Below are 14,173 nucleotides of genomic sequence, written 5' to 3'. Positions count from 1 at the left end.
ATAAAAAGGTATTCAGAAATATTGCATAGGGAAAATGAAGGCTATTGTAACAATGACTTTTTTTTTTCATTGTGACATTATTGTCATGATAATGAAGCACATTTCTCCCCAAATTAACCATTTGCAAAGTTGCGGCCAAAACGTTACTGGCTGACTAATCCTGTCTCAGCAGCAATTGCCATCTCGCACCAGTCTTTGCAGTCTATGGAGTATCTTTGCATTTGAATTGGATTCAACATAATTTTATAGAAATCATCAAAAACGAAAATGGGAAAATGTTGCTGCCAGGTTGTTTTCAATCGTGTAACCCCTTTCAAATGTGGATTTAATTTTTCATTTGATTGTGATGACAGTTTGTCTTGATTGAGTGTTTTTTTGTTGTTGTTTTTTTAAAGATATCAGATAAAGATTCATTCTTGCTCATTTTAGAACAATATTCAAATGATTTCAGTTAAACTAAACTAAAAATCATGTTTGTTTGTTTGCTTGTTTTTCAAAGAAATCCAAAATCCAATGAAAAATCTCCAGTTCCTCTTTCTTTCATTTAGCAATGTACATTCTCATTACTGTAAAGGTGTGAATTAGGGTTTTAGCTATTCCGTGTGTGTACTGGCATGGTCTCCAGAGGAGATCTGTGTGCAGAAAGTGGATGAACGTGAATAAGGGCGTGTGAGAGAGATGGAGAGGAGAGGGGAAAGAATGATTGAGATTCCCAACCCCCAGTAACACCAGAGAACCTGCTGTTGTCCCACTGTTTCCATGGCGATGAGGATGAGCTGTTTGTTCTAAGCTCAGAACCGTGAGAGATGTTAGACTGGAATAATGATTCATAGATTGAGAGAAAGCGAGGAAGAGGTGGTGAATGATGGAGATGGTGACTAGATGAGAGCAAAGTAACCATGAATCTGTGTTTGAACAAGCTAAGAAATTTTCAGCTGATCACAGTGGCCTTGACCTTCTCCTGCGAGATCATTGTGTTAGTGCTGGAATAAACTGCTGCTTTAGAGCGTGGGGGCATCTAATTTGAGTGAAGCTCTCATCCGTGTCTCAAGAGCCCAAAAGGAGCTGAAGAAGCCAATGTGATGGAGAGGTCACAGTGTAAACACAAGCTCTCTTATACACACATAGACATGCAGACCCCTTTCAACAAAAGCATACCCGCCCCGTCATTTTCATTCCTCTAGTTTTCTCATTCCCCATTTTGAGTCCAAAAGATATTTTAGTGCAGTTGACTCTTGACTCTAATTAATTCAAGCAATGTTCTGCTATTGGCACAGAATGTACATAAAGGTACAGCTTTATTCATTTGCGAGGTGTGCCTGTGACAGCCGAATGCAATTTCTAAATTGAACACAGCGAGTCATGTGATCTGGTGGTTGCATTTAAAAGAGCCAGAAGGATTTCTCGGCTGGCAGCTTTCCATGTGATATCTGGAGTTGGAATGTCACCATCTTCAGGAGTGGATTTACACTGACACTCTTTTAATCCGCAGATTGTTTAATTTAATTAGAAAAGAGGGTGCTTTTCTCCCTGATGTGTCCCAAACTTGGATGTGTGCTCATAAACACTCAGGTTTGGATTTGCAGACTGGTGTTCTCGAGATCGATACTCAAAGAGTTTCAGAAAAAAACACTGTTGTACAACATTACTACTGTACTTTTCAAAAGCTGCTATTCCTATGAGAAGGGTTGTTTAAACTTCACTAGAGAGAAAAATAAAAGTGTGTATGTGTGTGTGGCCCTGGTAAACCCTTTGTTAATGGGACCCCACAAGTGTAGTAAGGAACATTGTGGGAACATTTCTGGTCCCCATGAGGAAAACTTAAAAGTCATACAAAATTAAGTTTCTTCAACATTTGAACAGCTAGTTTAAAAAAAAAAAAACATGTTTACAACATGGAAACTCAACAATAGGTTGGCCCTATTGTTCATTTTAAATTCATATTTTTGTAATTGATCAATGTAGAACGTTCTATGAGTTTCTAATACTCCGTCATACATCCAACTCATTTTTTGAAACTTTGGCCATGTTTAGCATGAGAATCCAACTCTTTAACAGTGTACTGTAAGTAAGAGAGAATGCAGTAAACATGCCCATCAAAGATCCATCTGTATATTTGGGCATGGGGTACTTTTTATCCCTGTTTGCACCAAAACAATCTAGTGTGTTTGCTGCCAAAAAGCTCTTTTTTTAGTTTCATCTGACCATAGAACCTAGTAAACTCCCAGTTTGCAATTATTATTGAAACCCTCCCGAACAACATGTTGGGGTTGTTTGATTTTTTTTTTTTTATTATTCTATTATTAATTATTTTATTATTATTATTATTATTATTATTATTTAATTTTAGGGTTTCTGACCCCAAGACTCAACTAATTTCTGCAATTCTCCATCTGTGATCCTTGAAGAGTCTTTGGCAACTCAAACCTTCCTCCTCACCGTGCATCATAGACATACACACTAGACCTCACCTTGGCTACGGCAGTTCATTGGAACGAATGCGTCAATAGAGCCGCCATCTTGAAACAGGGGAGCCCCTCCACTTTAATGCATCAGCGTCAATGTAGTAGACACAGGTCTTACAGAAATAAAAACACCATAAATCAACATGAATACGATTTTTCTTGTTTTTTTTTGGTTTGCTCCAACAGTCAGACATGTATTTATCATTGATTCCAAAAAGAATTTTTTATTTTATTTTTTAAACATTCATCCTAGTTCAGATTTCATCCGTGAACATCATACGCTGCACAAAAGTCCGCCACCATCAATGAATTCGAAGTAAAGGCAGAGATAGCAGCGTTACCTAGCTACTTCCTATGACAAGACCCCTGTTCCAATATGGCGGCGGTTTTGACGCATGCTTAGAACCCCAAGTTGAGGTCTAGTGTATATGTCTATGACCGTGCATTAGGTCGATATAAACACACGACCTCTTCCTAGCAGATTCGTAACATCTTTTGTTGATTGGAACTTCTTAATTATTGCCCTAATGGTCAAAATGGGGATATTCAGTTCTTTAGCTATTTTCTTACAGACACTTTGTGAAGCTTATTTATTTTTTGCTTCACATCAGAACTATATTCTTTGGTTTTACTTATTGTGATATGAGTAAATCAATACTGTATATCAATTACTATATTGTACAACAAACATTCCTCCCTGCAGGCACCCTCCTGTGCAGATACACGACCCCGAGTCAAGTTTCCCCATAACTTGCTCGAAGATGCCTCTTTAGGACGTGTGCTAGCTGTTCCAGAAAGATGTTTTTACCTGATAAGAGTGCCCCCCTAACACGATTACAGTCATGACAAGGACAGTGATGGTTCTGTAATTTTATTAGATAGAAGCGAATCTGCAGCAAGGTGCAGGTCATCACTTTAGAGAGAAACAACACAAGAGTTCACCCTCTGAACACCATCTGGAGCTCAATGATACTGTTGGTGGTTCAGTTCAGTTCTCTGGTACTAGAGTGGGTGTGAGCAGAATCGATTTACATATACTACTCATCCACCACATCGAAAATGAATGGACAAATCTTTCCTGTGAAAATTGTGAGGATAGGATTTTTTTTTTTTTTTGACATTACATGGTTTTTATGCCGTATGATTATACGTGTCTTCGGGGGTTCGCAGTGAAGCTTTGTTGAGCGCAGTGTGTGTTGCATGTTGATATCGAAGGAGTCACTTCGCTCTCTTCCTCTCTGAGGGGTAAATGGGAAATCATTACAAAGCCTGGAAAGTGTCCAGAAAAGGGTTTCCACGGCAACAGAACCACCATTCCCATCCGTCCCTCTCTGTCTCTCTCTTTCCCTCCCTCCCTTTTAGGGAGTGATGTGTAAGTGTGCCATGTCCTCATTCCAGGACCTCCATTCAGTCACTCGCATCGCCTTGATGATCATTATCGTTATCACATTTATGGATACATCCAAATGCTTTTTGAACTCCACTCAAGCAGAATAGAATAAAGGTGATGAGCCATAAACCTTCCTAAGTGTATATGTGAGTATGAATGATGCTTTACATTTTCATAAGTATGCACGCACCTCCATAAATATGTATGTAAATCAAGATGATGGGCCACACACCTTCATTAGTATGTATGTGAGGGATGCTACGCTTGAGAAACATGCCTTGAAGTCATTCGCAGGCATTGCAGCGGGCAGTGGGTGTATTCGTTCTATTTATATCTAGCACATACTATATGATCATACTAGTTTCCTTCTTAATTGAGGCAAGCAGACCCCACGTTCTCCATGATGATATCAGGAGAACATGTGTGCTTATCACTCTAACCAGCAGGAGAAATGAGAAATCTTGGTCTCTCTCCAAACACACGACATGGACATCAGTTCAGCTACACATGAGCCAGGTTGAAATCGTCTCACTTTCTTGACCGTCCCGCTGACATCACCAGAGGCCTGCTGATGTCGTTACTGCGGCTGGAACAATAGTATCAAGCAGCAGCTGTCTAAACAGCTGTGTTGTGGTGTCTGTTAACGTAGATGTGGATTGACAGATTGTGGTGTATGTTCTTGTATTCTTATTTTGATTTGATCATTTTTGGCCTTTTTTATGGTTTTTTTTTGTGCTAGATGTGCAGCTTCTGAATATTTTCATTGCATCACATAAAAAGGAAAAAAAAAACATCAGTTTGAGAGAATATAAGATTGTGTGGATTATTGATATAGAGCTGGGATGAGAAGATCATCCAAGTGCATTACTGCAGCTAGTTTTGCTTGTTCAGTCTTTCTGTCGAGGGCATGTTGAGCATTGCAGCAGCTTTTATTTGATGATATTATATGGCGTACTCAGTGAACACAAACTTATCTGTGTTTTTGCAGTTATGTATTTAACTTTAGGGCACAATTGTGTTATTTATTGGTTTTGTCCATTGTTGTGAGAAAATACACTATTGTCAAAAGTTTGGGGTTGGCAATATTTATTTTTAAATTTTTTTTACAAGACTAAATTTATCTAGTTGAATATATTTTAATCCTGTGATGTCATTCTAATATGTTGATTTTCTGCTCAATAAATAAATATTTCTTATTATTATTGTTAAAATTAGTTGCTGCTTAATATTTTTGTGGAAACTGTTAAATGTTTTCCAGGATTTTTTGATAAATATTAAGTTTAATAGAACAGCAATAATTGAAATCTTTAGTGTCACTTGTTGAATAAAAGTATTCATTTCTTTTAAATCAAAATATTTCTGACCCCACAGTTTTTAAAATTAGAGTTCTTTAACTGAATACAGTTCTGTTACACTAATACTTCTTGCATGTGCATTCTGTAAATATTAAATTTCAATGCACCACTGTAGAATGCCACACTACTACTGAATCAAACGCACAATTCCTGAACGATGACTTTTATGCAACAGTTATGATTCAAAACCATACAGCACAACCAGTGTAATGATTCAGAGTCAGTCCTTTGTAGTGTATCAGAACCATAAAGCATGACATATAGCCCAAGGATTCTGAACAAAATTACTGACTAAATCAAAACCATTCAGAGCGACCTGTGTAGTCCAATTGATTCCCAAACAAATGTCTCAAATGAGCCAGTTCATTTTATATAATCAAAAACAAGCACATTGACTTGTTTGGCAGTGGAATTGAATTTATTCCAAAGTTTCTACCTTAAAAATACGAAAAAATAAGAAATGGACCATTAATGTCCATTTATATTTATTCTTTCTTTTGTTTTAAAGCAACAGCCCTCCAAAGCTAAAGTGTTCAGTTCAAATGCTGTATCTCTTGCTCTCTTAGCCTCTCTCTTGCTTGTTTTTGGAGAGGGGGGCAGCTGTATATCACTGCTATGCAAACAATTCACTGTGATTAAAGACCGTCACCCACAGCACCCTTACACTCTGCAGACCACATTCACAACACACAACGTGAACCGCTGCAAGTTTAGTCTTGATTTTAACAGCCAAGAGCAATTTCCCAAACCGCACTGTTTGATCCAGCGCAGTTTGTCCATTTGCATTCCCTCAGATTGTTTCTAATAGTCCTGTTAATAGTCCCGTTTCAGCAGAATGGACTTGAGCTGAATCTTCTCCTCACAGTCAAGCGAGTTTTCATTTGTGGTGTTTGTGATATGGGGTGTAAGACACGTACATATATTAGGCCGAGCAGCTGTACCCTGGTAATTGACTGAAGGACTCTCTCTCCTCTCATAGCGCTGCTGACTGAGCTAAAAGGCTTTAGTGGCTAATGTCAGTGAGTGGCGTGTCTTAATCCTGTCGAGAGCGCAGCCGAGGGTGAAATCCTTCTTTGATTATTGCTTGCTATCGTTGCCTCTTTCCAGAAAACAATTTCTCCGCAGACTCAACTGCACAGGCAGGGAATCACTGGTGAGGTTTCCCACCCAGGGCACAATATGTTCTCTAATGCACCGCTGGAGATGTAATGAATATGGGATTGATGGTTGCAGATGTTTAATGACTGCTATGTAACACAGATATCCTCAAATAAAACTAGAAAATGTTGACCCACATTGCTTTATCTTTTTGTACAATAAACTGACGTACTGTACTGTAAACCGAAGAAAAAAATATCAAAGTTGTGAATAACAGAAAGATGATGTTGAGGGTTCAAATGGTAGCATGTGGGTTTGTGTGTTTCTGACATATCTTTGGCATGCTGTCATTTACCACCGACAAACAATCTGACTCATCCCTCGGTACATACATTTTCATAATCTGTGAGTCAGATAAAGGTAAACATGGAGGGTTTGTGGTATTCCTAATATCAGAAATGGGTAGAAAAATGTGAAAATAGAAGAAAAATTGCGGGGACTTGGTTCTATCAGTCGGTTGTTGATTGGATGTTGGCAGATATAAATGTGAGTTTGTAGTCAATTGTAAGAAATGGGTGTGGTTAACTTAAAGTAGATGATATGATTGTAGAAGTTCACTAAAAAGAATGAAAAAAAGAGTTCTGTCATTTCACTGGAAGATTGAGTTATGACACAAATTATGGGCTCAAAAAATGCATATGGATGAATTGTTCACAGTAAGATTGTTTTATTAAAACAGGTTGAATTTCCTTTTCACTCCGACTTTACATCAGCATGCAATATTGTACTTTTAATGAGGCACTGAATAGAATTGTCACGGTTGTGTAGGCAAAGGAAGACGAGAAATCCAAAATGACAACGTTTACAATAAACAGCCCACAGGTTTCAGACAGTCAGAAGGTTCACACTCGTGTGATACACATAAGAACGGACACTAAACTGAAGACAGGAACTTAATAGACATACTAATTAACAGAAAGGGGTAGCACAGATGATGACAGTTGCTGTGTCTGAAATCTCCCACTACTCACTATATAGTGGACTATATAGTGAGCTCGCCATTTTGTAGTGCTGTCCGAATGTATAGTAATGATTATTATACCCTATATAGTCCACTCAATGTATCCCAGAATGCATTTTGAAAAGTAGTGTACAACCGATAATCGCTAACCCAAGCCCTACATACCATCATGCATTGCGCTGATCGTAAAAATAAGTTATAATTATGTGTGGACTGGAGTAGCGCATTATAACAGAAACGTTCAGAAATCACTTTTAGTTTTGAAATTTTGGAGAAATATGCTCAATATAATGTAATGTATTTATTTAAAAAAATCTATTTAGCCCAGAGCCGGCTCGACACCAGCTGACAGATGATGTAATCAACGGCGCCGAGAGACGATCGAGTAGTGACCGAAAGTGGTGTTTCTATAATGCTGGTGAGCTCACTATATAGTGCTCTACTATGTAGGGGGTAGGGAGTAGTGGTTTGAGTGGAAATTTCGGACACAGCAAATGACTAAACACAGGTGACGATGACGACTAGCAGGTGTGTAGACAAGAGGGATGCTGGGAAGTAGAGCCAGACCGATATATCGGCAGACCGATATTATCGGCCGATATTAGGCATTTTCCAAACTATCGGTATCGGCGGTTATAATGGCCGATAAATGAATATTTCAAAAATAAAATGAAAACGGATGAAACACGCTTGAACCATGTCATGAGTGTTGGAGTTGTTTAGTTTGTCCACCAGAGGGCACTCTACACCGTTCCTGTTGGCAAAACTCGTTGAGTTGGTCACGAGACATACATTGCTTGAATATCAATTAAAAGAACATCCCCATCAGTTCTCTTGACTCAAATAAGCATGACAAAATTTGTGACCATCATGTCCAGTTTCAAATAAATAAATAAAATATCGGCCGATATATCGGAATATCGGATTTTAAAACCCAAAAATATTTGTATCGGTATCGGCCTTCAAAATCCTTTATCGGTCGGGCTCTACTGGGAAGTGTAGGGAAGAGGCGGAGACAAGACAGACAGTGACGAGAATAACCTCCAAACTTTTTTTTGAATCATTTAGAGGTCTAAGGAGGATATGATTTTCCAAAGGAATAGATTTTTGCATGATTCCCGAATAGCTCCTTTCAGTGAGCTCTTTTGTGCAGCTGCTCTTTCCACACACACACACTCCAGCTGGGCCTTTCCTCTCTTTCAATCTTATCTTTAACTGACTCTGTCTCAGCATTTTTTTTCATCGCTCATGGTTTCGTTTTTCTCCATCTCTTTCTCCTTCTCAATTACTACTGAAAGAGGATCAATAATTCAAGAGAGCAAAAACAATGTGAATCTTCTCTCACATCATCTCTTTGAAGCATGTCTCATACTCCCTTTCTCTCTGATTAAACGTGATCTCATGTCATACTTGTTATTGAAACGTTCTTATGGGTTAAAGAAATGTCTTATCAATGGCCCAAGCATAATTTCTGGGAACACATTGTGTCTTACTGTATGTATGTAACTTAAGTAAGGTTTTTGGTTTGCTATTGTTGCTGCACTAATAAAATGTTTTATTTTCAGGGATTGTTTTTATTCTGGGGTGGGGAGAACAGAAAAGACCAAATCATGATTTCTTGTCAAATCTCATTGATTTTTCTCATTGTTTTTGTTTTCTTGTTTGTGGTTGTTAATCCCACAGCTGTGTGTGGTTGCACACAATGGCATAATCCTACAATCTTCAGATCGATCATTCCTCAGACTATCTTGCTGATCTGCCAGCAAACACATTCTCAGCATGCACACTAGTGACCATTCACCTCCTTTTACATATGAAGCACTATATTTAATTTAATCTGTAGCATTATTCATTACCTGAATTTACATTCTAAACCTGCTGACAGCATCAGCTTCAGTGCTGACGTTTCATTCCCATTGCATATGCTTTTAACACTCTGCTCCTGTTGGTTTATCCGAGATGCCACTGTGATTGTAGCACAGCATGACGTCCCTTGGGTAAAAAGTGTGAATGAGGGAGAGAAGCCTGCTGGACATGATGGTTTAAAGGGTGAAGGAGCATGCGAAAGAGAGACTGCCTCCGAGTGGAGTGCTCTTGGTTAATGAAGGGTGAAGGAGAAAAAGATAGAGAACAGAACAAAAAGAACAAGTGCTGTGCCGCCTATAAAAGTGATTTCGCACATTTTTTTAACCTCTTTACCATATCCACAGAATTCCCCCTACAAACCTGATGACTGTATCAATCCCTGCACATGAAATATTGATAAATTCACCTGTGAGAGAGTCTCCTGTAATGCTGAGATGGCAGATGCAGAGCTTTGTTCTTTAGTCTCAAAATCTGTTTTCTTTTTGTTTCAGGTGCTTTTGTCTGGACTGATTGGAGTGGTGTCATGGAAAAGGCCCCTTTCTTTGGTGGTAAGAAATGACCTATAGTTATACTAATAGGCACGTAGTTTTTTTGTGAATGTGTGCATGTGCCAGTTTAAGAGTTAAAGATAACTAAAAAAGGGTTTGTACAATGTGCGTGAAGAAATGCAAGTCCTGGAAAACCCATGAAAACAGCCATATTTATGAAAAGGTACTTGAAAAGTGATTGAATTATTGAAAAACGATATGTGTGAATTATTGAAAGGAGACCATCCATGAATTTTCTTTACGATGATTATTTTTCGGGTTAAGTCGCTACTAGGTCTTTCCCAAACCCTCCCCAATACTTGGGACTCGCAAACACACGCATTCACATCCACTGACATTTTTTAGCACCTCCGGTTCACCTATACTGCATGTTTTTTGGATTGTGGGGAGCACCTGGAGGAAACTCTGCAAGGACTCGTTTCAGGGACCGCCTTCCAAGTGAGGCGACAGTGCATCCCACTGAGCCACTGTGCTCCCCAGTGCTATTAAATACTTGCTGATGAATGTATAAAAATGAATGCGGGATGCAAAAAATAAGTCATTATATTTAATAACCCCCAGTCATGAATACATGGTTACATCTTTGATTTTTGGATCCACAAACCATTTTTATGTCCAATTTTATTCTCGAAGGCATAAAGTCATTACTGATGTTTCTTCCACCATTCATGATATACTGTTTACATTATGTGACATGCACACGTATGTTTCATTTACCAAGGGTATTTTTTTTTTCATCTTTTCCCTCTGCTCTGTCTGAATTTTGCATTAGAGTTGTGTGATGCTAAGGAATTATCACAGCGAGCACTATCAGGAGGGAGCTTGAGGGCTTCTGATTGCCTGTCATGTAGTGCTCTATAGACAGTGTGAATGTCTGAGCTGAGCATGCACACAGATCCAGCTTGGAAGTCAGTGAAATGGGAATGGGATGTAAAGTGTATGCATTGGGTTTTGCTCTGTTCAGCCAGCCGTTCTGCTCATGCATAATTGTAGCAAGGATTGGGCGCGCTGGCTGAATTTTTCATGCCTCTTGTTCTGTGGGATCGACTGGCTCCGGAGGGAGCATTAACGGAGAGTGTACAAGTTTACAGATTGCAAAATGGGTGGGATGTTGTTAAATCCATACCCTGACACAAAATCACACAAGTAAGACAAATGCATACACACACGGACAATTGCTTTCAGCTATTCATGCAATGGCAGCCACATTAAAGGGATAGCTCACCCAAAAATAATCATTCTATCGTCATTTACTCACTTATGCCATTCTTAATTATTTTCTGTATTATAGAGTTTGTCATTGTACTCTTTTGTTTTTGTTTTTCCTTAAGAATAATAATGAAAGGAGTTGCCGACCCCAAATTGCTGGTAATTCAAAAACAAAGCGAAAAATCCAAAGTCTTGCCCCCCTCTCCCGGTGATATCAGTTTTACCAGTGTTGTCACATGTCGATCAACCAGTGGGGACATTTCCTTACTGCCACATCTCTAGTCTCCATTAACTGGAAAAGAGCAGCATGAACAATTTTACTGCGCATCTCATGTTACTTCCAGAAAAGAAAAAGTCTTGGTTTGGGGTGATGTTTTTTTTAGTTACTTGAACTATCTCTTTAAAGGTGAAGTATGTAAGATGTTTTTATGTCAAAATACATTCTCTTATTCCAGTTTATTGTTCATTGACTACTGCCGTTCATGGGTTTATCTCCCCCAAATGTGTAAACACTGAGCCTCCCAGGCGCCACCAAAACACTGAGAGTGGTCCACTCGGATCAGTCAATCTCTTTCCAGCTCAACCAATAATGAGAGTTTGGGGTGTGTCTACTGTAGTAGGTGGAGCCAGAGGGTGTTATGGAAAAAGAAATCCAGCTTCCGTTACAGAAGTGCAAGCCAAAACTCACTGGAAGCTTCAAAAGCATATAGAATCATCATGCATCCGTTCAGAAAAACAAATGTACCAGTTAATAACGTTTTCTTTGTGTTCAGTGTAGACAGTCTCATGTTAAAAAAATGTGTTACATGTAGATAAGTTGGATGGGTTTATTATAGACCCCTTTTTGCGCCGACGTCAGTTACATCACGGCGCTAGCTGGAGGCAAAACAAAGTGAAAACTGGAGGCGGCCAATACAAACCAGCGCAGATTCGGCTACATAATAAGGAGCTTAAATTATTGTTACTAGTATTAAATGTCATCTTGTTGTGTTGTTTGGTGCAAGAATTGATGAAAAATGAATATGCTGTATCTGGAATTTTTATTTCTAGAAAATATTCAGATCATTAAAATCGCACCGTAATGTCACTCTTTACATTATCGTCAGATAATGTAAAAGAACTGCGGATTGTACACACAAGTCTTGTACAGGACCATTCAGCACATAGTTATATAATAGACATCTAAAGATTTATATGCCCTCAGTTTCTCTTTACGATCGGTTTCTCTAGGTAGGTGTAGAAGTCAGGCCACTCAACCGAGGTAACATTACGTTAATCCTGTCAGATCGTCCATGCATTGAGTGAGTGTGTAGGTGGCTACAGGTCGGCCAATCTTGGTTCCGTCCGTTAAAAATAATTTTTGAAAATAACAATCGCGGTCCTGGAGAGTGAGTGACCTTACACATTAAGATAAAATCAGATTTTCTCCAGTCATTGGTAAAAAAAACAAGCTAACGATACTTGCTAACTAGCGTTAGTGAAGCGGCCAGAGGGATCGTTCTGCCTCCACCTAAGCTCCGCCCACAAAAAAAGTCACCATGTTTAACAACTGAAAAGGGGTCTATAAGACGGACACTCACGTTTGCTCTAAATGGAGTGTTGGCCTAATCAGTAATGGACTCATTATACATAGCAACACAGATAACAGTATTCCTAATATGTTGGGCCTTTTATTGAAAGTGGCATATTTTAAACATGCCTTGACAAGAGCTGTGTTTGTGATCTTCGAGTTGCACAACGCATGAAAGGGGTGTTTGCAAGGTTTTTAAAAATATGCTTTATTTTCGTACTTCTGCAAGAAGCCAGTGTCACAGAAACTAGACACTGTGCTTAACCTTTCACCAACCTCTGCACATCAATTTTTAACCATATTATCAGAACTGCCAGCACTGCTCCGATTCAGAATAAACACGCTTGTCTGCTCATTGTATCACTGTAGTGTTTACAAACTGTTGGAGCAACATAAATGTGATGTACTCTTTTTCTCCCCTTTTTGTGTGTCTCTCCCCCAGATGTAGTACACAACTCTAGATCAAAGAACGAGATGATTTACAGCATGAGATGTCCTTCTGTGGGATTCAGGTTAACACACCATTATATGTCCTAGATGAAGGACTGTAATTTAGCGGCAGACCACAGATTTCATCAGCATGAGGGACACTTCAGTAGTTTATTGTTTATCTCCACATATTATTTCCTACACCCTGCGCACATGCATGGAATCCTTTGGGAATTGCTCTTAAATTCTATTTTTTACTTCAAAACACCTGGGCAATTTGACTAAATTGCATTTGCGGTTTATGCTCCTGAACACTTTCCACACATACTGTATGCTGTTTTGCAGTCCAGGAAATGTAGAAGTGGTATGATTGACAGGTTTTGTAAGGGATTCAAGGCTGGCTGGCATCCTGAGGAATCCCTCCCAGCTGTAGTCTATTACAGCATAGAAGAGAACAGCCTGACAATAGTGCCACTAGGAGTGTTTTCTCTTGACGTCAAGGACTGTCATTGAACTTGCTCCTGTAGGATCTCAAGGGATCACAGATCAGCCGCTGAATTCCACAGTCTTTCGGTGCGGGGCAAGTGTCTCCATTCACATGGGCCAGCGATGATGATTGAGTTATCAATAGGACTCTGTCCATTCAGTCCCATAAGGGGGACAGTTGAACTTGAATGCTGTCAAGTTAGAGAAAGATTGATGAGCCTCTCCTTGAGGGGGGGTGGGGGGGGGAATAAATCAGCTTTTAAAGGTGTTTGACAGACGGAGGGAGAAGCTGAGTAGCCACATTATTATATTGCAGAAATGAAAATGACACCGTATCCACATTGACTGAGGTTTAATAAGCACTCTTGTCTTCACGGGAGTATGGCGTGGCAGGACAACAGCTAGTCACAAAAGATGACCTTGATAGAAAAACAGGATGAATAAACTTGAAAGGTCATTGATTGACATTATCCTCATGTATGAAGCCCTACGAGACTTTAGAGATATCGACACGTCTGCTCTCTGAGAGAGTATTTATAATTTAGTGGCATTAAACCACTCTTTTCTGGACAAATAAACAGCTAAATTGACATAAAGAGCAATGAAAACAGCAAAGCCACTGTTTAATGGATCTATGACTTTGAACAGATGTGTGACAAATAATGATCCCCATAAAGATGTGGTTAAAATGAACATGGATCCCATTTCATGAATTATTAAAGCTTGTTTGTGTCCT

General features: G+C 39.1%; 1 protein-coding gene across 1 annotated transcript in view; it reads left to right on the top strand.

Moving 5' to 3' along the window:
- The window catches only part of entrep2 (endosomal transmembrane epsin interactor 2), a 97,850-nt gene that overhangs the window by 30,600 nt on the left and 53,077 nt on the right, over window positions 1–14,173 (top strand). Inside the window, exon 2 of the mRNA XM_039666883.2 lies at window positions 9,687–9,743. Coding sequence (XP_039522817.2) covers window positions 9,687–9,743 — 57 coding nt within the window. The remainder of the gene's footprint in view (window positions 1–9,686; window positions 9,744–14,173) is intronic.

This window comes from Pimephales promelas, chromosome 1 (genome assembly GCF_988280905.1).
Source record: "Pimephales promelas chromosome 1, fPimPro1.hap1.1, whole genome shotgun sequence".
In the NCBI taxonomy this organism is placed as follows: Eukaryota; Metazoa; Chordata; class Actinopteri; order Cypriniformes; family Leuciscidae; genus Pimephales; species Pimephales promelas.
Note: the sequence above shows the minus strand (reverse complement) of the source record. Positions and strands in the feature narration are given on the sequence as shown.